Source organism: Carcharhinus amblyrhynchos, unplaced genomic scaffold (genome assembly GCF_965287045.1).
Source record: "Carcharhinus amblyrhynchos unplaced genomic scaffold, sCarAmb.v2.hapA chromosome_283, whole genome shotgun sequence".
Taxonomy (NCBI): Eukaryota; Metazoa; Chordata; class Chondrichthyes; order Carcharhiniformes; family Carcharhinidae; genus Carcharhinus; species Carcharhinus amblyrhynchos.
The window spans coordinates 142,403-167,309 of record NW_027650023.1 but is presented as its reverse complement, the minus strand read 5'-3'; the positions used below and the strand labels follow the sequence as shown (position 1 = coordinate 167,309).

The following is a 24,907-nucleotide window of genomic DNA, read 5'->3' as shown; positions in this document are numbered from 1 at the left end:
TGTTCACAGGATCAGTGAGCATTCCGAATTTAATTTAATTTGATTTATTATTGTCACATGTATTGGGAGACAGTGAAAATTATTGTTTCTTGCGCGCTATACAGAGAAAGCATACTGTTCATAGAGAAGGAAAGGAGAGGGTACAGAATGTAGTGTTACAGTCACAGCGAGGCTGTAGAGAAAGATCAACTTAATGTGAGGTAGGTCCGTTCAAAAGTCTGACAGCAGCAGGGAAGAAGCTGTTCTTGAGTCGGTCGGTACGTGACCTCAGACTTTTGTATCTTTTTCCCGACGGAAGAAGGAAGAAGAGAGAATGTCCGGGGTGTGTGGGGTCCTTAATTATGCCGGCTGCTTTTCCCCGAGGCAGTGGGAAGTGTAGACAGAGTCAATGGATGGGAGGCTGGTTTGTGTGATGGATTGGGCTACATTCACAACCTTTTGTAGTTTCTTGCGGTCTTGGGCAGAGCAGGAGCCCAGACCAAGCTGTGATACAACCAGAAAGAATGCTTTCTATGGGGCATCTGTAAAAGTTGGTGAGAGTTGTAGCTGACATGCCAAATTTCCTTAGTCTTCTGAGAAAGTAGAGGCGTTGGTGGGGCTTTCTTAACTATAGTGTCGGCATGGGGGGGACCAGGACAGGTTGTTGGTGATCTGGACACCTAAAATCCTGAAGCTCTCTATGGAAAAGTCCATAGGCCACACTTTGATTTGATTTATTATTGTCACATGTACTGGGATACAGTGAAAAGTATTGTTTCTTGCACACTAGGCTGTTAATCCAGAAACTCAGCTAATGTTCTGGGGGACCCGGGTTTAAATCCCACCCACGGCAAATGGTGGGATTTGAATTGTGTAAAAAAACACATCTAGAATTAAGAATCAATGGGGAGGCACAGTGGGTTAGCACTGCTGCCTCACAGCGCCAGGGACCCGGGTTCGATTCCTGGCTCAGGTCACTGTCTGTGTGGAGTGTGCACATTCTCCTTGTGTCTGCGTGGGTTTCCTCTGGGTGCTCCGGTTTCCTCCCACATTCCAAAGATGTGCAGGTTAGGTGGATTGGCCAAGCTAAATTGCCCCTCAGTGTCAGGGGGGAGTAGCTAGTGTAAGTGCGTGGGGTTAGGGGGATAAGGCCTGGGTGGGATTGTGGTCAGTGCAGACCCAATGGGCCGAATGGCCTCTTTCTGCACTGTAGGGATAGTATGATTCGATGGAATAAGTGTCACATGTGAGTTACGGATGGTTACCTTGGCTGGAAGCGAGCTGAGTGCAGACTGCATTGTGTTTAGCCGCTCAGCCATACAGGAGTTGGAGGAGAAAGTTTGTGTTTGGCCGATAGCTCCAACGCTCCAATACACTCACACAATCTGTGCCCCATCCCTCCCTGGCACTGAGCCAGTCTGAGCTGGCAGCCTCGGTGCTTAGGCTGGTGTGAGAGAGAATCATTCTCATCGAACCGGGGAGGACATTCTTCAAGGGGGGGGTGTGTAAATCAGGTAGATTGATGGGGCTTTCTTTCTGCATTGAATTTCCTACAAAGCAGGTCGTTTAACCCAGTGTGTCCCTGTTCCACTTGAATCTTCAAAGATGTGCAGGTTAGGTGGATTGGCCATGCTAAATTGCCCTTTAGTGTCCAAAGATGTGTAGGTTAGATGGATTGGCCATGCTAAATTGCCCTTTAGTGTCCAAAGATGTGCAGGTTAGGTGGATTGGCCATGCTAAATTGCCCCTTAGTATCCAAAGATGTGTAGGTTAGGTGGATTGGCCATGCTAAATTGCCCCTTAGTATCCAAAGATGTGTAGGTTAGGTGGATTGGCCATGCTAAATTGCCCTTTAGTGTCCAAAGATGTGCAGGTTAGGTGGATTGGCCATGCTAAATTGCCCCTTAGTATCCAAAGATGTGCAGGTTAGATGGATTGGCCATACAGAATTGCCCTTTAGTGTCCAAAGATGTGCAGGTTAGGTGGATTGGCCATGCTAAATTGTCCCTTAGTGTCCAAAGATGTGTAGGTTAGATGGATTGGCCATACAGAATTGCCCTTCAGTGTCCAAAGATGTGCAGTTAGGGGGATTGGCCATGCTAAATTGCCCCTTAGTGTCAGGGGGATTAGAGGGTAAATATGTGGGGCTTCGGGGATAGGGCCTGAGTGGGATTGTGCTCAGTGCAGATGTGATGGGCAGAATGGCCACCTTCTGCACTGTCGGGATTCTATGATATCCTCTGATGTATCAGCCTCTGAAGAATGGCTGTGATGGAAAATCTTGGGGCGGAAGTTTCCCATCGTGCCCGCCACAGGGAATCATAGCAGGTGGGACACAGGCCACGCAAAGGTTCGCTGAATCCGACGGGAGTTTCTGGTCTTGAGGCGAGAGAATCCGGAAAATCCCACTCCTTGTTCCTCTCTGCACGGACGCTGCCAGACCTGCTGAGTTTTTCCAGCACTTGTGTGTATTTATTTCATATCTCAGGCGGTATTTTGTTTTGATGTTGCGGGCGGATGGGGAGGGGGAGGGGGGTGTGGGGGGGGGGGGGGTGGTGGTTGTTGGGTGGTGTTTGTATGGAATGTTAGTGTAATAAATCCACTGAGATGAAGGTCCCATCACCAAAAGTCCCATCATTTACAAGACAAACTGAACAGAGTGCTCCCTGTATGTGTGTGTGTTTGTGTCTGCTCCCTGTTTCAGCAGGCAGAGAGACTGACAGACCTGCTTTAAACGGGGAACATCAGACTCCCTGATTAGGCCATCAATTAGGACTCGTTGGGGTTCGTAGTCCAGCAGGCCAACCTCATTTACCTGACTGAAGCCATCACGGGCTGTGGGTGGAGTGCGTCTGTCTCTTTCTCTGCCACAGACTCGATGTGAATTGATGTAACGGTGCATTTGAATATTCCAGTGCAGCCCCAGCCGGTCATCAACCTCCACGTGCGGCACCCCCCGGAGGCCACCGTCCAGATCCACCGGGTCACGACCGTGGACAGCCATCTGAGCGAGCAGAAGGAGCTGCTGCACCAGCCGATACTGCTCCATCACCAGCCAGCGCAGAAGGTCAACCACTACCCCCCCAGGACACTGCCCACATCGCAGAAGAAACTTGGACGCTGCTTCCAGGAGACATTGCCAAAGACGGTGAGTGTCACTTTCTGCCTCACCATCCCGCACGCTGGGTCCAAAGATGTGCTGGTTAGGGGGATTGGCCATGCTAAATTGCCCCTTAGTGTCCAAAGATGTGCAGGTTAGGGTGGATTGGCCATGGTAAATTGCCCCTTAGTGTCCAAAGATGGGCAGGTTAGGTGGATTGGCCATGCTAAATTGCCCCTTAGTGTCCAAAGGTGTGTGGGTGAGATGGATTGGCCATGCTAAATTGCCCCTTAGTGTCCAAAGATGTGTGGGTTAGGTGGATTGGTCGGACGCAACACGGTTTCATTAAAGGGAAGTCGTGTCTGACAAATTTACTGGAGTTCTATGAGGATGTGTCTAGGGCAGTGGATAGAGGAGAGCCGGTGGATGTGGTCTTTCTGGATTTTCAGAAGGCGTTTGACAAGGTACCTCACAAGAGGTTATTGCAGAAGGTCAGGGGACATGGAGTTGGGGGTAGGGTGTTAGCGTGGATAGAGGATTGGTTGTCAAATAGGAGGCAGAGAGTGGGGGTCAATGGGTGCTATTCGGATTGGCGGATGGTGACTAGTGGGGTGCCCCAGGGGTCGGTGCTGGGGCCTCAGCTATTTACCATTTATATAGATGATCTGGAGGAGGGAACCGAGTGCAGGGTGTCGAAATTTGCTGATGACACCAAGATTGGGGGAACGGCAAATTGTGCGGAGGGTGTGGAGAGTCTGCAGAAGGATCTAGATAGGCTGGGCGAATGGGCCAGGAAATGGCAAATGGAATTTAATGTTGGCAAGTGTGAGGTGGTCCACTTTGGTAGGAAGAATGGTAGGAAGGACTATTACTTACGTGGCGAAAAACTGCAGCAGGCGACGGTGCAGAGGGACCTCGGGGTCCTTGTGCATGAATCGCAAAAACCCAGCTTGCAGGTGCAGCAGGTGGTCAGGAAGGCAAATGGGATGCTGGCCTTCATAGCGAGGGGGATTGAATATAAAAGTAGGGAGGTCTTGCTGCAGCTGTATAGGGCATTGGTGAGGCCGCAGCTGGAGTACTGTGTGCAGTTTTGGGCGCCGCACCTGCGCAAGGATATTTTGGCCCTGGAGGGAGTGCAGAGGAGGTTTACTAGGCTGATACCGGAGTTGAGGGGATTGAGCTATGAGGAGAGGCTGAATAAACTAGGCTTGTACTCGTTAGAGTTTAGAAGAATGAGGGGAGATCTCATTGAGACGTATAAGATGATGAATGGGATGGATAGGATAGAGGTGGAGAGACTCTTCCCGCTCAAAAAAGACAGTAGGACTAGGGGGCACAGCCTCAAGATAAAGGGGAGGCGGTTTAGAACGGAGTTGAGGAGGAACTTCTTCACTCAAAGGGTGGTGAATCTCTGGAATTCTCTGCCCGTTGAAGTGGTGGAGGCTGCCTCGCTAAATATTTTTAAGAAGCGGGTTGATGGGTTTTTGATAAGAGAAGGGATTAAGGGTTATGGGGAGAGGGCGGGAAAGTGGAACTGAGCCACGACAGATCAGCCATGATCTTATTGAATGGCGGGGCAGGCTCGAAGGGCTAGATGGCCTACTCCTGCTCCTATTTCTTATGTTCTTATGTTCTTAAATTGCCCCTTAGTGTCCAAAGATGGGCAGGTTAGGTGGATTGGCCATGCTAAATTGTCCCTTAGTGTACCAGAACAGGCGCCGGAGTGTGTCGACTAGGGGATTTTCACTGTAACTCCATTGCAGTGTTAATGTAAGCCTGATTTGTGACAATAATAGACTTTCTTCTCAGGGATTGGGATTGTGGTTAGCAGAAACTCGATGGGCTGGATGGCCTCCTTCTGCATTGTAGGGAATCTATGTCCTCTTGTAACGGACTCTTCTTCTAAGGGGAATGGCTACTCCTTATCCAGTCTGTCCGTGCCCCTCGTAATCCTGAACACCTCGATCAGATCAGTCTTCTCCACTGCAGCGGAAATAATCCAAGCCTCCCCAACCTCTCTTCATGGCTTGAATGTTCAATCCCAGGCAACATCCTGCGCCATGTGAAATCTCTGGGCTCTCCTCCCTTTAGTTCATCTGTCTTTCCCGCTCTGCATAAAGGGCTACCTGGATTTGGAGCTCAGGTCCCTGAAGTTATGAGGGTTTGGGAAGTGGTGTTGGATGGGGTATAACTCCTAACAACATTCAGTGTTTGGGCTGGCACATGAAGGAATGGCTTTGATTTGATTTGATTTATTATTGTCACATGTATTAGCATACAGTGCAAAGTATTGTTTCTTGCGCACTATACAGATAAAGCATACCGTTCATAGAGAAGGAGAGGAGAGAATGCAGAATGTAGTGTTACAGTCACAGCAAGGGTGTAGAGAAAGATCAACTTAATGCGAGGTAGGTCCGTTCAAAAGTCTGACAGCAGCAGGGAAGAAGCTGTTCTTGAGTCGGTCGGTACGTGACCTCAGACTTTTGTATCTTTTTCCTGACGGAAGAAGGTGGAAGAGAGAATGTCCGGGTCGTATGGGGTCCTTAATTATGCCGGCTGCTTTTCCCGAGGCAGCAGGAAGTGTAGACAGAGTCAATGGATGGGAGGCTGGTTTGCGTGATGGATTGGGCTACATTCACAACCTTTTGTAGTTCCTTGCAGTCTTGGGCAGAGCAGGAGCCCAGACCAAGTTGTGATACAACCAGAAAGGATGCTTTCTGTGGGGCATCTGTAAAAGTAGACAAGGTGGTAAAGAAGGCAAATGGCACGCTTGCCTTTATTGGTCAGGCCATTGAATACAAGGTCATGTTGCAGCTTTATAAAGCTTTGCTAAGGTCGCACTTATAGAGCATTGCGTTCAATTCTGCTCACCACATTACAGGAAGGATGTGGAGGTTTTGGAGAGGGTGCAGAAGTGGTTTACCAGGATGCTGCCTGGATTAGAGGGTACGGATTATAAGGAGAGACTGGATAAACTGGGGTTGTTTAATCTGGAGCAGCGGAGGCTGGGCTGGGTATCCTACCCAGAGAAACATAGAACAAACTCGTCCACAACACAGCCAGGGCGACATGTAACCAGGAAGGAGCCACATGGTGACTAATACGGGAAAACAATAAGGCAAGTTTAGAACATTTGCAGCAGAAAGTGGTTTCACTGTCCGGGATGTGGTTTATAATTGAGCTGTGGTTTTGTACGCAAGCTCTATAATTTAATCAAATCTGAATCCCAGCTCGCATCTGCGGTAACGTTCTCAGCTCCGACTCAGAGGATTGTGGGTTTGTGCCCCACGCTCCCCCCCCCCCCCCCCGCCCCCCCACAACCCTTCGTGGGAAAATAGGAAATTTAAAAAACATTTTACTGTTCGAGCTGAAGGAGGCCATTCGGCCCCTCGGCTCTGAGCTGACTCTCTGACAGAGTATCTTATCCAGCACTATCCCCTTTACCCTATCCCATGGCTAATGGGTCTAACCTGCACATCCTTGGACACTAAGGGGCAATTTAGCATGGCCAATCCACCCTAACCTGCACAGGTCTGGCGTGTGGGAGGGAACCGGAGCTCCCAGAGGAAACCCACTCAGACACAGGGAGAATGTGCAGACTCCACACAGACAGTGACCCAAACCAGGACCGGCTTGGGTCACTGTCTGTGCGGAGTCTGCACATTCTCCCCATGTCTGTGTGGGTTTCTTCTGGATGCTCCAGTTCCCTCCCACAGTCTGAAAGACATGCTGATTAGGTGCTAAATTCTCCCTCAGTGTAACCTGAACAGGAGTGTGGGTGACTGGGGATTTTTACAGTAACTTCATTGCGGTGTTAATGTAAGCCTTACTTGTGACGAAGAAAGACTTTAAAGAGTGATCACATCATCTTGTGGAGGAGGTGAAGCAGGCTTTGCCGATGATCTTATGTCAGGAAGGGCGCTAATGTCAGTTTGTGTTTACAGTGCAGTAACCCACTTCCCGGCCTGACCAAAGAGGAGGATTGCTGTGGGAGCGTTGGCACATCGTGGGGCTTCAGTAACTGCAACAAGTGTCGGCACCAGCACTGTAAGTACTTTTATATCAACTGATAGCCATGTTCAGCTCCGCACGCGTGAGGACGGCCTCAACCAGGATCTCGGGTTCATGTCACACTGTCTGTAAGAGTGCAGAATGTCGTGTTCCTGTCAAACCGAGGGTGTAGAGAAAGGTCAGCTTAATGCGAGGGAGGCCCATTCAAAAGTCTGACAGCAGCAGGGAAGAAGCTGTTCTTGAGTCGGTTGGTACATAAATTCAAACTTTTGTATATTTTTCCCAATGGAAGAAGGTGGAAGAGAGAATGTCCAGGGTGTGTGGGATCCTTGATTATACTGGCTGCTTTTCCCCGAGGCAGCGGGAAGTGTAGACAGAGTCAATGGATGGGAGGCTGGTTTGTGTGATGGATTGGGCAACATTCACCACCCTTTTGTAGTTCCTTGCGGTCTTGGGCAGAGCAGGAGCCCAGACCAAGCTGTGATACACCCAGAAAGAATGCTTTCTATGGGGCATCTGTAAAAGTTGGTGAGAGTCGTAGCGGACATGCCAAATTTCCTTAGTCTTCTGAGAAAGTAGAGGTGTTGGTGGGGCTTTCTTAACTATAGTGTCGGCATGGGGGGGACCAGGACAGGTTGTTGGTGATCTGGACACCTAAAAACTTGGAGCTCTCTCCCAGTTCAACTTCATTCCCGATGGTATAGACAGGGATTACGGAGGTTTGGGATTGGAGAAGAAAAGTATAATCCTCACAAACCCTCTGCATCAAGGACTGCAAGTTGGAAATGGAACTTCAGGACACAGAATACAACAGGGGCATCAAGTTACAGGTTACATGGAAAATTGTTACTGGCAGGTTTACGTCAGAAATATCGCAGGGTATGGTGGAAAAAGATTTTCCCCGTGTCTTATTTATTTTCCATGGATTTTTCTGAGTCCTTTCCTGGAATCACTTCCCCTTTAATCAGCGTACTTTCTGCCTCATTGGCCGCCAATGTATTATCCATATTGAGTGTTGGCAGGTTTACACAGACGTCAAACCATTCCCATTCACTTCCATCGATCTATAGTTAGGGGCAGGAGGACACAGATTTGCTATCCAGTAGGAATGGATGAGAAGGTGGAGTGTTATAGTGAGGGGTGTGGGGTATATCAGTGTTATAGTGAAGGGTGTGGGGTATATCAGTGTTACAGTGAGGGTGTGTGGGGTATATCAGTGTTACAGTGAGGGGGGTGTGGGGTATATCAGTGTTACAGTGAGGGGGTGTGGGGTATATCAGTGTTACAGTGAGGGGGTGTGGGGTATATCAGGGTTACAGTGAGGGGGTGTGGGGTATATCAGTGTTACAGTGAGGGGGGTGTGGGGTATATCAGTGTTACAGTGAGGGGTGTGGGGTATATCAGTGTTACAGTGAGGGGTGTGGGGTATATCAGTGTTACGGTGAGGGGGGTGGGGTATATCAGTGTTACAGTGAGGGGGGTGGGGTATATCAGTGTTACAGTGAGGGTGTGTGGGGTATATCAGTGTTACAGTGAGGGGTGTGGGGTATATCAGTGTTACAGTGAGGGGGTGTGGGGTATATCAGTGTTACAGTGAGGGGTGTGGGGTATATCAGTGTTACAGTGAGGGGTGTGGGGTATATCAGTGTTACAGTGAGGGGTGTGGGGGATATCAATGTTACAGTGAGGGGGTGTGGGGTATATCAGTGTTACAGTGAGGGGGGTGTGGGGTATATCAGTGTTACGGTGAGGGGTGTGGGGTATATCAGTGTTACAGTGAGGGGTGTGGGGTATATCAGTGTTACAGTGAGGGGGTGTGGGGTATATCAGTGTTACAGTGAGGGGGTGTGGGGTATATCAGTGTTACAGTGAGGGGTGTGGGGTATATCAGTGTTACAGTGAGGGGGTGTGGGGTATATCAGTGTTACAGTGAGGGGTGTGGGGTATATCAGTGTTACGGTGAGGGGTGTGGGGTATATCAGTGTTACAGTGAGGGGGGTGTGGGGTATATCAGTGTTACAGTGAGGGGGGTGTGGGGTATATCAGTGTTACAGTGAGGGGGTGTGGGGTATATCAGTGTTACAGTGAGGGGTGTGGGGTATATCAGTGTTACAGTGTGGGGTGTGGGGTATATCAGTGTTACAGTGAGGGGTGTGGGGTATATCAGTGTTACAGTGTGGGGTGTGGGGTATATCAGTGTTACAGTGAGGGGTGTGGGGTATATCAGTGTTACAGTGAGGGGGGTGTGGGGTATATCAGTGTTACAGTGAGGGGGTGTGGGGTATATCAGTGTTACAGTGAGGGGTGTGGGGTATATCAGTGTTACAGTGCGGGGTGTGGGGTATATCAGTGTTACAGTGAGGGGTGTGGGGTATATCAGTGTTACAGTGAGGGGGGTGTGGGGTATATCAGTGTTACAGTGAGGGGTATGGGGTATATCAGTGTTACGTGAGGGGTGTGGGGTATATCAGTGTTACGGTGAGAGGTGTGGGGTATATCAGTGTTACAGTGAGGGTGTGTGGGGTATATCAGTGTTACGGTGAGGGGTGTGGGGTATATCAGTGTTACAGTGAGGGGGTGTGGGGTATATCAGTGTTACAGTGAGGGTGTGTGGGGTATATCAGTGTTACAGTGAGGGGTGTGGGGTATATCAGTGTTACAGTGAGGGGGTGTGGGGTATATCAGTGTTACAGTGAGGGTGTGTGGGGTATATCAGTGTTACAGTGAGGGGTGTGGGGTATATCAGTGTTACAGTGAGGGGGTGTGGGGTATATCAGTGTTACAGTGAGGGGGGGTGTGGGGTATATCAGTGTTACAGTGAGGGGTGGGGGGTATATCAGTGTTACAGTGAGGGGGTGTGGGGTATATCAGTGTTACAGTGAGGGGGTGTGGGGTATATCAGTGTTACGGTGAGGGGTGTGGGGTATATCAGTGTTACGGTGAGGGGTGTGGGGTATATCAGTGTTACGGTGAGGGGTGTGGGGTATATCAGTGTTACAGTGAGGGGTATGGGGTATATCAGTGTTATGGTGAGGGGTGTGGGATATATCAGTGTTACGGTGAGGGGTATGGGGTATATCAGTGTTATGGTGAGGGGTGTGGGGTATATCAGTGTTACGGTGAGGGGTATGGGGTATATCAGTGTTATGGTGAGGGGTGTGGGGTATATCAGTGTTACGGTGAGGGGTATGGGGTATATCAGTGTTATGGTGAGGGGTGTGGGGTATATCAGTGTTATGGTGAGGGGTGTGGGATATATCAGTGTTACGGTGAGGGGTGTGGGATATATCAGTGTTACGGTGAGGGGTATGGGGTATATCAGTGTTATGGTGAGGGGTGTGGGATATATCAGTGTTACGGTGAGGGGTGTGGGATATATCAGTGTTACGGTGAGGGATGTGGGATATATCAGTGTTACAGTGAGGGGGGTGTGGGGTATATCAGTGTTACGGTGAGGGGTGTGGGGTATATCAGTGTTACGGTGAGGGGTGTGGGGTGTATCAGAGTGTGAGTGTGTGCGCCTGTTGTTGGGTCACGCTGTGAGTTTGGTTTCCATCTGGAACTTTGACAGTTAAATATTCCTTGACAGTTCTCAAGGCATGAAATATCGAGGCGTGGCGCCAAGAACAATAATTGAATAAATTCAATGGATTCCTTCAGTGCGAGAGCTGGGGAGTCAGCGCCAAACTTCTAAACAACAGAATGTGGAGTGCGGGTGAAACGCCTCCTTACTCTCCCCCTGTCTCCCTCCCCCCCCCACCCCCACCCTCCAGCTGCCCAAGCGAGCTGCCCCTGAGCTGGTGATTCTTCTCTCCATCTCAGCGAGGGACCCTGTCCCACGCACCCACCCCCTGCACCCCACCCCCCGGTCTCCACCCCAGAGCGTGAAACGCAGGGAGACTGGCGGGGATCCTCACCCCTGGCGCACCCTCAGGGTATGGTGGCCCTCACCCACTCCGGTGTTGACGTGCGTGGGGGCTGTGCGCTTTGGGGATGCCATCCCTCTGACACGGGGTGGGGTGTTGCTGGTGGGAGGGGAATGGGGGTGGTGGTGGACATGGCAGCAGGGCAGCGGAGGCGGGGGTGGGGGCTGGGTAGGGGCAGTGTCCGAATGGGAGACGGGAATCATCATCCTACACTGAGTTTGGGAAGCAGCTGTCTGGATAGCTCAGACAAAAGTTCCTTTGAGCGGGCGTCGAGGGAGAGAAATTGTTTTTGCAGGGCTGATTTCGGATCCCGATTGAAGCCAACTGATTATGTTATGTCAGTAATATGAAAAGCAGAGAGAGAGGTAGAGAGGGAGAGAGAGGTTCAAGGCGGAGGTTTGTTCCCATGGAACACTCAGCCTGTCTTACTGCGCCAGCGGTAGGGAGCGGGGAGGGCAGCGAGAGATATGTATCGCCTGAGTTCACTGCGGTGAGATTAAGGAGCTGGTCCTGCAGGGGCAGGCCCTCTCACCCCCTCCCCACCCCAACCTCCCCCCTCCGTCCCCTTCCAGGGGACTCTCTGCTCCCTTCTCCCAAGCAGAGAGCGGGGTTCGCGATGGGGGGCTGACTTGACCCAGGGGCCCCGCACTTCTGGCTGACACTGTTCATAGAATTGTAGAAGCCCTACAGGTGCACAAGGAGGCCATTCGGCCCCTCGAACCTGCACCAACAACAATCCCATCCAGGCCCTATCCCCCAGACCCACCTGTTTACCCACTAATCCCCCGATACTAATGAGCAATTTAGCACAGCCAATCCACCCTAACCTGCACATCTTTGCATTACTTGTAGAATAAGATTTTGATGGGTACCGTGTCTTTAACCATCACTTTGCTTCGTGATTTGTCTGGTGGTTATTTGGGGGAGGTTAGTGCAAAGAAACCATTCCATGTGGGGAGGCCTTTCAGCCCCTCAAACTTGTTCCAGTATCCAGGACACGGTGTCAGATGCGGGTGTTCCCTGGCTGCTTTCTCCAGATGTAACACCATGGGCACTGAGGCCAAATCTGCTTTTCTGTGTCACTGCCAGCAATGCCCATTCTCCCCAAGCTCATCCATCCCCCGTCCTCTCTCATGATCTTCATGTTCTAAGTTCCTTCATTCTGCTCAAGAAGCTCGACACCATCCAGGTCAAAGCAGCCCCGCTCGATCGACACACTAACCACAAACACTCACTCCCTCCATCACCGACGCTCAGTGACAGCCGTGTGCACCATCTACAAGATGCAATGCAGCAACTCACCAAAGATCCTTAGACAGCATCTTCCAAACCCATGACCACTTCCTTCTGGAAGGACATGGGACAGCAGACACATGGGGAACACCACCACCTGCAAGTTCCCCTCCAAGCCACTCACCATCCCGACTGGGAAATATATCGGCCGTTCCTTCACAGTCGCTGGGTCAAAATCCTGGAATTCTCTCCCTAGCGGCTTTGTGGGTCAACCCACAGCACGTGGACTGCAGCGATTCAAGAAGGCAGCTCACCCCCACCTTCTCAAGGGGCAACTAGGGATGGGTAATAAATGCTGGACCCAGCCAGTGACACCCATGTCCCAGGGATGAATAAAAAGAAGGTTGTTGCCCCACAAGCCTCCTGTGTAGCTCTCCCTGAGGCACCTCATAGTGTTTATTCAGCCTGTGAGTGGCACAGTGGGTTAGCACTGCTCCCTCACAGTGCCCAGGGACCCGGGTTCACACAGTGGGTTAGCGCTGCTCCCTCACAGTGCCCAGGGACCCGGGTTCACACAGTGGGTTAGCACTGCTGCCTCACAGCGCCCAGGGACCCGGGTTCACACAGTGGGTTAGCGCTGCTGTCTCACAGCGCCCAGGGACCCGGGTTCACACAATGGGTTAGCACTGCTGCCTCACAGCGCCCAGGGACCCGGGTTCACACAGTGGGTTAGCGCTGCTGTCTCACAGCGCCCAGGGACCTGGGTTCACACAGTGGGTTAGCACTGCTGTCTCACAGTGCCTAGGGACCCGGGTTCACAAAGTGGGTTAGCACTGCTGTCTCACAGCGCCCAGGGACCCGGGTTCACACAGTGGGTTAGCACTGCTGTCTCACAGCGCCCAGGGACCCGGGTTCACACAGTGGGTTAGCACTGCTCCCTCACAGTGCCCAGGGACCAGGGTTCACACAGTGGGTTAGCACTGCTGTCTCACAGTGCCCAGGGACCCGGGTTCACACAGTGGGTTAGCACTGCTGTCTCACAGCACCCAGGGACCCGGGTTCACACAGTGGGTTAGCACTGCTCCCTCACAGCACCCAGGGACCCGGGTTCACACAGTGGGTTAGCGCTGCTGCCTCACAGCGCCCAGGGACCCGGGTTCACACAGTGGGTTAGCACTGCTGTCTCACAGCGCCCAGGGACCCGGGTTCACACAGTGGGTTAGCACTGCTGTCTCACAGCGCCCAGGGATCCGGGTTCACACAGTGGGTTAGCACTGCTGTCTCACAGCGCCCAGGGACCCGGGTTCACACAGTGGGTTAGCACTGCTGTCTCACAGCGCCCAGGGACCCGGGTTCACACAGTGGGTTAGCACTGCTGTCTCACAGCGCCCAGGGACCCGGGTTCACACAGTGGGTTAGCACTGCTGTCTCACAGCGCCCAGGGACCCGGGTTCACACAGTGGGTTAGCAGTGCTCCCTCACAGCGCCCAGGAACCCGGGTTCACACAGTGGGTTAGCACTGCTGCCTCACAGCACCAGGGACCTGAGTTCAATTCCTGGGTCACTGTCTGTGTAGAAACTGCACGTTCTCCCTGTGTCTGCGTGGGTTTCCTCCGGGTGCTCTGGTTTCCTCCCAGAGTCTGAAAGATGTGCTGGTTAGGTGCTAAATTCTCCCTCAGCACTGACCCTCCCGCAGTGTGACGCTCCCTCAGCACCGACCCTCCCACAGTGCGGCGCTCCCTCAGCACCCACCCTCCCACAGTGCGTCGCTCCCTCAGCACCGACCCTCCCACAGTGCAGCGCTCCCTCAACACTGACCCTCCCACAGTGCAGCGCTCCCTCAGCACTGACCCTCCCACAGTGCGGCGCTCCCTCAGCACTGACCCTCCCACAGTGCGGCGCTCCCTCAGCACTGACCCTCCCACAGTGCAGCACTCCCTCAGCACTGACCCTCCCACAGTGCGGCGCTCCCTCAGCACTGACCCTCCCACAGTGCGGCGCTCCCTCAGCACTGACCCTCCCACAGTGCGGCGCTCCCTCAGCACTGACCCTCCCACAGTGCGGCGCTCCCTCAGCACCGACCCTCCCACAGTGCGGCACTCCCTCAGCACTGACCCTCCCACAGTGCGGCGCTCCCTCAGCACTGACCCTCCCACAGTGCAGCGCTCCCTCAGCACTGACCCTCCCACAGTGCGGCGCTCCCTCAGCACTGACCCTCCCACAGTGCGGCGCTCCCTCAGCACTGACCCTCCCACAGTGCGGCGCTCCCTCAGCACTGACCCTCCCACAGTGCGGCGCTCCCTCAGCACTGACCCTCCCACAGTGCAGCGCTCCCTCAGCACTGACCCTCCCACAGTGCGGCACTCCTTCAGCACTGACACCCCCACAGTGCGGCGCTCCCTCAGCACCGACCCTCCCACAGTGCGGCGCTCCCTCAGCACCGACCCTCTGACAGTGCTGCACTCCCTCAGCACTGACCCTGGATGATATTGTGCTGCCTTTGAGGTGTGAGTGTTTTGAGCAGGAGTGGAGGAGGGCAGTGAGGGCCCCCCCTCCTCTGCCGCACCGTCACACAGTGGCAAGGAGGGGAAGGAGGGGAATTTTGGTGAATTGTGTAACTGGCGTGCTGCCCTGTTTGGAAACAGCGTCTGCTGGTTTCGTTCAGTCAAAGCTTGAGAGTACAATAACTTTTCAGCCTGTCAAGCCAGCTGGTAAAAATACAGAAAGGCAGAGCCAGAGGGAGTGGGTGTGAGGCCTGTGTATGGGAATGCAGGCCCTGGCTTCAAGCCACTGCGAAGGCCCTTTTCAGGGCCTATTTGCTTCTGCCTCTCCCAGCAGTGTAACAACCTTTAGCTTGTTGGCGCAAGTGGCTGTTTTCTCAGCCGCACCTGGGGCCCTGGCCTCTTTCCCTCTCACAGCCTCACCACCAGGGCTGGAAAATAATCCTGGGTGGCCCCGACCAGCACAGGCCTCTGTCGACAGGAAATCTCTGGCCTCCCGACAAGAGGGGCCGCCCTACCGGACCCTGGAACCCCCCTGTTGGGTGGCATGGTGGCACTGTGGGTTGGCTCACAGCGCCAGGGACCCAGGTTCGATTCCCGGCTTGGGGTCACTGGCTGTGTGGAGTTTGCACGTTCTCCCCGTGTCTGCGTGGGTTTCCTCCGGGTGCTCCGGTTTCCTCCCACAGTCCAAAGATGTACGGGTTAGGTGGATTGGCCATGATAAATTGTCCCTTAGTGTCCAAAGATGTGCGGGTTAGGTGGATTGGCCATGCTAAATTGTCCCTTAGTGTCCAAAGATGTGCGGGTTAGGTGGATTGGCCATGCTAAATTGTCCCTTAGTGTCCAAAGATGTGCGGGTTAGGTGGATTGGCCATGCTAAATTGTCCGTTAGTGTCCTAGGATGCATACATTAGAGGGATCAGTGGGGTAAATATGTGGGTTTATGGGGATTCTTGTCAGTGCAGATTCAATAGGCCGAATGGCCTCCTTCTGCATTGTTCGGATTCTATGATTCTATGAAAGCATACCGTTCATAGCGAAGGAAAGGAGAGAGTGCAGAATGTAGTGTTACAGTCACAGCGAGGGTGTGGAGAAAGATCAACTTAATGCGAGGTAGGTCCATTCAAAAGTCTGACAGCAGCAGGGAAGAAGCTGTTCTTGAGTCGGTTGGTATGTGACCTCAGACTTTTGTATCTTTTTCCCGATGGAAGAAGGTGGAAGAGAGAATGTCCGGGTTGTGTGGGGTCCTTGATTATGCCGGCTGCTTTTCCCGAGGCAGTGGGAAGTGTAGACAGAGTCAATGGATGGGAGGCTGGTTTGTGTGATGGATTGGGCTACATTCACAACCTTTTGTAGTTCCTTGTGGTCTTGGACAGAACAGGAGCCCAGACCAAGCTGTCTGACCAAGAATGCTTTCTATGGGTGCATCTGTAAAAGTTGGTGAGAGTTGTAGCTGACATGCCAAATTTCCTTAGTCTTCTGAGAAAGTAGAGGTGTTGGTGGGGCTTTCTTAACTATAGTGTTGGCGTGGGGGGGGACCAGGACAGGTTGTTGGTGATCTGGACACCTAAAACCTTGAAGCTCTCACTTATTCACAGTAACTTCATTGTAGTGTTAATGTAAGTCAGGGGTGGCCCAGTGGTTAGCACTGCTGCCTCACAGCTCCAGGGACCAGGATTCAATTCCCAGCTTGGTCACTGTTTGTGTGGAGCCTGCACATTCTCCCCATGTCTGCGTGGGTTTCCTCCGGGTGCTCTGGTTTCCTCTCACAGTCTGAAAGACTGAAAGGTGCTAAATTCTCCCTCAGTGTAACCCGAACAGCTGAACGCGGCGACTGGAGGACGCTCACAGTAACTTCATTGCAGTGTTAATGTAAGCTGACTTGTGACTAATAAATAAACTTTAACTAGAGGCATTGGTGGGGTTTTCTTAACTATCGTGTCGGCGCTGGGGGGGACCAGGACAGGTTGTTGGTGATCTGGACACCTGAAAACATGAAGCTCTCGCCAACTCGCAGTATCTTCCTTGCGGTGTTAACGTAAGCCGACTTGTGATATTAATAAACTTTGAACTTTTATGACCACCTCACCCCCGTTACTTCTGTGCATCGGACTGCCAGAGATTGCTGTGTGTGTTATGTGGGTCACTCAGTATCTGTGGAGAGAGGAACAGAGTCACAGATATGAAACTGAACCCGTTCTCTCTCCTTTCTCAGACTCAGCTAATCCAAAGACCGGAATTGTGGGTGGAATGGAATGTCCTCAGGGATACAAGAGACTCAACAGCACCCACTGCCAGGGTAAGTGCTTTGTCCCAGTGTGTCAGATCTGTGCTGAGATCCCCAGGGGAGGTGGAGGGGAGGGGGAGTTGACAGGGTTATTGGGGAGGGGAGTAGGTGGGAATATTGGATTGAAGTTATCTGTCTCCTGTCCCTGAACCAAACGCGTGCAGGAGATCGAATACTGGGATTGCGAAGCGAGCATAGAAACTGTAGCAAGGACCTCATCAGAGTACCTTACAGACACAGGGTAAGGTACTCACTGCTGGAGCGTAGAGAACATGGCAACCGATTTGTGTACATGTGGGGCAGCACAGTGGCATGATGGTTAGCACTGCTGCCTGACAGCGCCAGGGACCCGGGTTCGATTCCCGGGGGCACGGTGACACAGTGGGTTAACACTGCTGTCTCACAGAGCCAGGGACCCGGGTTCGATTCCCGGGGGCACGGTGACACAGTGGGTTAACACTGCTGTCTCACAGAGCCAGGGACCCGGGTTCGATTCCCGGGGGCACGGTGACACAGTGGGTTAACACTGCTGTCTCACAGCGCCAGGGACCCGGGTTCGATTCCCGGGGGCACGGTGACACAGTGGGTTAACACTGCTGCCTCACAGAGCCAGGGACCCGGGTTTGATTCCCGGGGGCATGGTGACACAGTGGGTTAACACTGCTGCCTCACAGCGCCAGGGACCCGGGTTCGATTCCCGGGGGCATGGTGACACAGTGGGTTAACACTGCTGCCTCACAGCGCCAGGGACCCGGGTTCGATTCCCGGGGGCACGGTGACACAGTGGGTTAACACTGCTGTCTCACAGCGCCAGGGACCCGGGTTCGATTCCCGGGGGCACGGTGACACAGTGGGTTAACACTGCTGTCTCACAGCGCCAGGGACCCAGGTTCGATTCCCGGGGGCACGGTGACACAGTGGGTTAACACTGCTGCCTCACAGCGCCAGGGACCCAGGTTCGATTCCCGGGGGCACGGTGACACAGTGGGTTAACACTGCTGTCTCACAGCGCCAGGGACCCGGGTTCGATTCCCGGGGGCACGGTGACACAGTGGGTTAACGCTGCCCCCTCACAGCGCCAGGGACCCGGGTTCGATCCCCGGGGGCACGGTGACACAGTGGGTTAACACTGCTGTCTCACAGCGCCAGGGACCCAGGTTCGATTCCCGGGGGCACGGTGACACAGTGGGTTAGCACTGCTGTCTCACAGCGCCAGGGACCTGGGTTCGATTCCCGGGGGCACGGTGACACAGTGGGTTAACACTGCTGTCTCACAGCGCCAGGGACCCGGGTTCGATCCCCGGGGGCACGGTGACACAGTGGGTTAACACTGCTGTCTCACAGCGCCAGGGACCCAGGTTCGATTCCCGGGGGCACGGTGACACAGTGGGTTAACACTGCTGTCTCACAGCGCCAGGGACCCAGGTTCGATTCCCGGGGGCACGGTGACACAGTGGGTTAGTACTGCTGCCTCACAGCACCAGGGACGCAGGTTCGATTCCCGGCTCAGGTCACTGTCTGTGTGGAATTTGCATGTTCTCCCCGTGTCTGTGTGGGTTTCCTCCGGGTGCTCCAGTTTCTTCCCACAGTCCAAAGATATGCGGGTTAGGGTGGATTGGCCATGCTAAATTGCCCCTTAGTGTCAGGGGGACTAGCTAGGGTAAATACATGGGGTAATGGGGATCGGACCTGGGTGGGATTGTGGTTGGTGCAGACTCAATGGGCCGAATGGCCTCCTTCTGTACTGTGGGGATTCTATGATTTTATGAAGATCAGCTGACATCAACAGAGCAATGACCCGAATCACCTGCTTTTAACTGAAGTTGCTGGGGGGATAAATCATAGAATGCTGAGAGTAGAAGGAGGCCATTCGGCCCATCGAGTCTGTACCGACCGCAGTCCCACCCAGGGCCATAACCCCATGTATTTACCCTGCTAGTCCCCCTGACACTAAGGGGTAATTTAGCATGGCCAATCCACCTAACCTGCACGTCTTTCAGACTGTGGGAGGAAACCGGAGCACCCAGAGGAAACCCACGCGGACACGGGGAGAATGTGCAGACTCCACACAGACAGTGACCCAAGCCGGGAATCGAACCCTGGTCCCTGGCGCTGTGAGGCAGGCACCGTGCTGATTCTCAGTAAATCTGCTGCGGTAACTCGGGACAGAATATCCTGTAAAATAACGACGGATTTTTCTCTCTCTGTTAACCATTCTCCATTTTTCTGTTTCCATCTCTCTTTCTCACTCTCACCTCCTCCCTCTCTCTGTCTCTCTATGTCTCTGTTCTGTTTCCTCTCTCTGTCCCTTTTTCTCTGTCCCCCTTTCGTTTCATCCGTCTCTTGCTCTGTCTTGCTCTGTTTCTCTCTGTCTCTCTCTCTCTGCCTCTCTCTCTCTGTCTCTCTCTCTCTCTTTCTCTTGCTCTCACTCTCCCTCTCTCTGTATCTCTCTCTCTACCTCACTTTGTCTCTCTCACTCTGGCTCTCTCTGTCCCTCGATCTCCCTGTCTCTGTATTTCTCTGTGTGTCTCTCTGTCTCTGTCTCACTGTGTGTGTCTGTCTCTTTCTCTCTCTCTCCTTGTTTCTCTCTCTCTGTCTCTCTCCCTCCCTCTCTCTCTCTGTCTCTCTCTCTCTCTCCTTGTTTCTCTCTCTCTCTCTCCCTCTCTCGCTCTCTCCTTGTTTCTCTCTCTCTGTCTCTCTCTCCCTCTCTCCTTGTTTCTCTCTCTCTCTCTCCCTCTCTCGCTCTCTCCTTGTTTCTCTCTCTCTGCCTCTCTCCCTCTCTACTTGTTTCTCTCTGTCTCTCTCCCTCTTTCTCTGTCTGTCTTTCTCTCTCCTTGTTTTTCTCTCTCTCTGTCTCTCTCCCTCGCCCTCCCTCTCTCTCCTTGTTTCTCTCTCTCTGTCTCTCTCCCTCTCCCTCCCTCTCTCTCCTTGTTTCTCTCTCTCTGTCTCTCTCCCTTTCTCCCTCTCTCTCTCTCGATCCAGATATCAATGAGTGTCTGATCCAGGGGGTTTGCCAGAACGCTGAGTGTTTGAACACACAGGGTAGTTTCCGTTGTGCTTGCAAGCCGGGCTATGTGATGGGGCCATCGCGGACACACTGCATCGGTGAGTGCTGAGGACTTTGGACCGACAGCTGTACAGGTCCAGACAGGAGTGTGGCATCAGCCCGGGTCACTGGGTCTGCGGCGAGGTAACGGATCAGAGGCAGACACCGGGAATGGTGCAGACCACAGCTGCAACAGGCGGAGAGGAGTGTGGACATCAACTGGGATATCAGAGTGTGTTACAGTGAGGGGTGTGGTGTATATCAGTGTTACAGTGAGGGGTGTGGGGTATATCAGTGTTACGGTGAGGGGGTGTGGTGTATATCAGTGTTACAGTGAGGGGTGTGGGGTATATCAGTGTTACGGTGAGGGGGTGTGGGGTATATCAGTGTTACAGTGAGGGGTGTGGGGTATATCAGTGTTACGGTGAGGGGTGTGGGGTATATCAGTGTTTCGGTGAGGGGTGTGGGGTATATCAGTGTTACAGTGAGGGGGTGTGGGGTATATCAGTGTTACAGTGAGGGGGGTGTGGGGTATATCAGTGTTACAGTGAGGGGTGTGGGGTATATCAGTGTTACAGTGAGGGGGGTGTGGGGTACATCAGTGTTACAGTGAGGGGGGTGTGGGGTATATCAGTGTTACAGTGAGGGGTGTGTGGGGTATATCAGTGTTACAGTGAGGGGGTGTGGGGTATATCAGTGTTACAGTGAGGGGGGTGTGGGGTATATCAGTGTTACAGTGAGGGGGTGTGGGGTATATCAGTGTTACAGTGAGGGGGGTGTGGGGTATATCAGTGTTACAGTGAGGGGTGTGGGGCATATCAGTGTTACAGTGAGGGGGTGTGGGGTATATCAGTGTTACAGTGAGGGGTGTGGGGTATATCAGTGTTACAGTGAGGGGGGTGTGGGGTATATCAGTGTTACAGTGAGGGGTGTGGGGTATATCAGTGTTACAGTGAGGGGGGTGTGGGGTATATCAGTGTTATGGTGAGGGGTGTGGGGTATATCAGTGTTATGGTGAGGGGTGTGGGGTATATCAGTGTTATGGTGAGGGGTGTGGGATATATCAGTGTTACAGTGAGGGGGGTGTGGGGTATATCAGTGTTACAGTGAGGGGTGTGGGGTATATCAGTGTTATGGTGAGGGGTGTGGGGTACATCTGTGCATTTTACTGTTGTCACTGACTTTGGGAATGATATTTCTGTCTGTGTTGTAGTGATAGAGAAACCTGAGGCAAAGGGTCCATGCTACCTGCTGGTGAACGCTGAGGAGGGCTGCACATACCCACTGCGTGGGGAATTGACCAAGCAGCTATGCTGCTGCACTGTGGGTAAAGCCTGGGGCTCAGACTGTGACCCCTGCCCAAACCCCGGAGCAGGTAAGACATTGAACCAGAGTCCTGTATCAGTCTCAAAATACCCCAGTGTCACGCTCTCTCCCTGTAACCCTGTATCAATCCCCAAACTAATCCCACTGCCCTGCTCTCTCCCCATAGCTCGATATCAATCCCCAAACTAATCCCACTGCCCTGCTCTCTCCCCATAGCCCTGTATCAGTCCCCACTCTCTCCCTATAGCCCTGTATCAATCCCCACTCTCTCCCTATAGCCCTGTATCAATCCCCACTCTCTCCCTATAGCCCTGTATCAATCCCCACTCTCTCCCTATAGCCCTGTATCAATCCCCACTCTCTCCCTATAGCCCTGTATCAGTCCCCACTCTCTCCCTATAGCACTGTATCAGTCCCCACTCTTTCTCCCCATAGCCCTGTATCAATCCCCACTCTCTCCCTATAGCACTGTATCAGTCCCCACTCTTTCTCCCTATAGCACTGTATCAGTCCCCACTCTTTCTCCCTATAGCACTGTATCAGTCCCCACTCTTTCTCCCTATAGCACTGTATCAGTCCCCACTCTTTCTCCCCATAGCCCTGTATCAATCCCCACTCTCTTCTCATAGCCCTGTATCAGTCCCCACTCTCTCCCCATAGCCCTGTATCAGTCCCCACTCTCTCCCCATAGCCCTGTATCAGTCCCCACTCTCTCCCCATAGCCCTGTATCAGTCCCCACTCTCTCCCCATAGCCCTGTATCAGTCCCCACTCTCTCCCCATAGCCCTGTATCACTCTGAGAGCTGGTGACCCCACCTTTGAGCAAACCCTTCACCCTCTCCTTGTTTTGTCTGTTCAAGCGGAATTCCAGGAGACGTGCCCAGCCGGAATGGGCTACCACTTCTCCAGCTCCCACCAGAAGATCAGCATCCCGCCAGGAAGTAACATTGTGGTCCGGATCGACTCGGAGGGAAAAGCCCGGATAATCCAAGTGCCAGTGACGATGCCACCCTCCGTCACCCACGATGCAAATCCCCAGGATAACATCGAGGGTTCGTACCAGCTGTAATCATGTATGAAATAAAGTTTATTTATTAATGTCACGAGCAGGCTCACATTAACACTGCAATGAAGTTACTGTGAAAATCCCCCAGTCACCACACTCTTGTTCGGGTTACACTGAGGGAGAGTTTAGCACCCTAACCAGCACGTCTTTCAGACTGTGGGAGGAAACTGGAGCACCCGGAGGAAACCCACGCAGACACAAGGAGAATGTGCAGACTCCACACAGACAGTGACCCAAGCCGGGAATCGAACCCGGGTCCCTGAGCGCTGTGAGACAGCAGTGCTAACCCACTGTGTGAACCCGGGTCCCTGGGCGCTGTGAGACAGCAGCGCTAACCCACTGTGTGAACCCGGGTCCCTGGGCGCTGTGAGACAGCAGTGCTAACCCACTATGTGAACCCGGGTCCCTGGGCACTGTGAGACAGCAGTGCTAACCCACTGTGTGAACCCGGGTCTCTGGGCGCTGTGAGACAGCAGCGCTAACCCACTGTGTGAACCCGGGTCCCTGGGCACTGTGAGACAGCAGCGCTAACCCACTGTGTGAACCCGGGTCCCTGGGCACTGTGAGACAGCAGTGCTAACCCACTGTGTGAACCCGGGTCCCTGGGCGCTGTGAGGGAGCAGTGCTAACCCACTGTGTGAACCCGGGTCCCTGGGCGCTGTGAGACAGCAGTGCTAACCCACTGTGTGAACCCGGGTCCCTGGGCGCTGTGAGACAGCAGTGCTAACCCACTGTGTGAACCCGGGTCCCTGGGCACTGTGAGACAAGCAGTGCTAACCCACTGTGTGAACCCGGGTCCCTGGGCGCTGTGAGACAGCAGTGCTAACCCACTGTGTGAACCCGGGTCCCTGGGCGCTGTGAGACAGCAGCGCTAACCCACTGTGTGAACCCGGGTCCCTGGGCACTGTGAGACAGCAGTGCTAACCCACTGTGTGAACCCGGGTCCCTGGGCGCTGTGAGACAGCAGTGCTAACCCACTGTGTGAACCCGGGTCCCTGGGCGCTGTGAGACAGCAGTGCTAACCCACTGTGTGAACCCGGGTCCCTGGGCGCTGTGAGACAGCAGTGCTAACCCACTGTGTGAACCCGGGTCCCTGGGCGCTGTGAGACAGCAGCGCTAACCCACTGTGTGAACCCGGGTCCCTGGGCACTGTGAGACAGCAGCGCTAACCCACTGTGTGAACCCGGGTCCCTGGGCGCTGTGAGACAGCAGTGCTAACCCACTGTGTGAACCCGGGTCCCTGGGCGCTGTGAGACAGCAGTGCTAACCCACTGTGTGAACCCGGGTCCCTGGGCGCTGTGAGGGAGCAGCGCTAACCCACTGTGTGAACCCGGGTCCCTGGGCGCTGTGAGACAGCAGTGCTAACCCACTGTGTGAACCCGGGTCCCTGGGCGCTGTGAGGGAGCAGCGCTAACCCACTGTGTGAACCCGGGTCCCTGGGCGCTGTGAGACAGCAGCGCTAACCCACTGTGTGAACCCGGGTCCCTGGGCGCTGTGAGGGAGCAGCGCTAACCCACTGTGTGCCACTCTGTGTTGGAGGAATGCTTCCTTCTGACCACACTGTCTGATCTGTCACCCCTCACCACGGCTCACTCTGGTGTAAATACTGGACATTCATTGTTGGCTCTGGCGAAGGGTCATCCAGACTGGAAACACTGGCTCCATTCTCTGCTCACAGATACTGTCAGACCCGCCGAGATTTTCCAGCATTTTCTGGTTTTGACTCATTGTCTAATGTAGGCTGGGTCTGGTGCTGGCATCATTCACAGAACCTCAACCAATGAAATGACTGCACGTTCTCCCCATGTGTGCGTGGGTTTCCTTCGCGTGCTCCGATTTCCTCCCACTGTCTGAAAGACATACTGGTTAGCTGGACTGGCCATGCTAAATTACCCCTTAATGTCAGGGGAACTAGGAAGGTAAATGCATGGGGTTATGGTGATAGGGCCTGGGTGGGATTGTGGTCAGTGCAGACATGATGGGCTGAATGGCCTCCTGCACTGTAGGGAATCTCTGATATGTAAATTCACTTTACTTTGAATTGATTTATTATTGTCACATGTAATAGTATGCAGCGAAAAGTATTGTTTCCTGCATGCTACACAGACAAGGCATACTGTTCATAGAGAAGGAAAGGAGAGGGTGCAGAATGTAGTGTTACAGTCACAGCGAGGGTGTAGAGAGAGATCAACTTAATGTGAGGTAGGTCCATTCAAAAGTCTGACAGCAGCAGGGAAGAAGCTGTTCTTGAGTCAGTCGGTACGTGACCTCAGACTTTTGTATCTTTTTCCCGATGGAAGAAGGTGGAAGAGAGAATGTCCGGGATGCATGAGGTCCTTAATTATGCTGGCTGCTTTTCCCGAGGCAGTGGGAAGCGTAGACAGAGTCAATGGATGGGAGGTTGGTAGCCTGTTGGTAGTGGGTCCTACTCC

General features: G+C 53.2%; 1 protein-coding gene across 2 annotated transcripts in view; it reads left to right on the top strand.

Annotated features, from left to right (window-relative positions):
- Positions 1–24,907, top strand: part of ltbp3 (latent transforming growth factor beta binding protein 3) — a 52,405-nt gene that overhangs the window by 304 nt on the left and 27,194 nt on the right. For both annotated transcript variants that reach the window (XM_080183421.1, XM_080183420.1), the window contains exons 2-7: positions 2,895–3,127; positions 7,024–7,126; positions 16,966–17,049; positions 20,020–20,142; positions 21,297–21,458; positions 22,270–22,461. In XM_080183421.1, the coding sequence (XP_080039547.1) occupies positions 2,895–3,127; positions 7,024–7,126; positions 16,966–17,049; positions 20,020–20,142; positions 21,297–21,458; positions 22,270–22,461 (897 nt within the window). The remainder of the gene's footprint in view (positions 1–2,894; positions 3,128–7,023; positions 7,127–16,965; positions 17,050–20,019; positions 20,143–21,296; positions 21,459–22,269; positions 22,462–24,907) is intronic.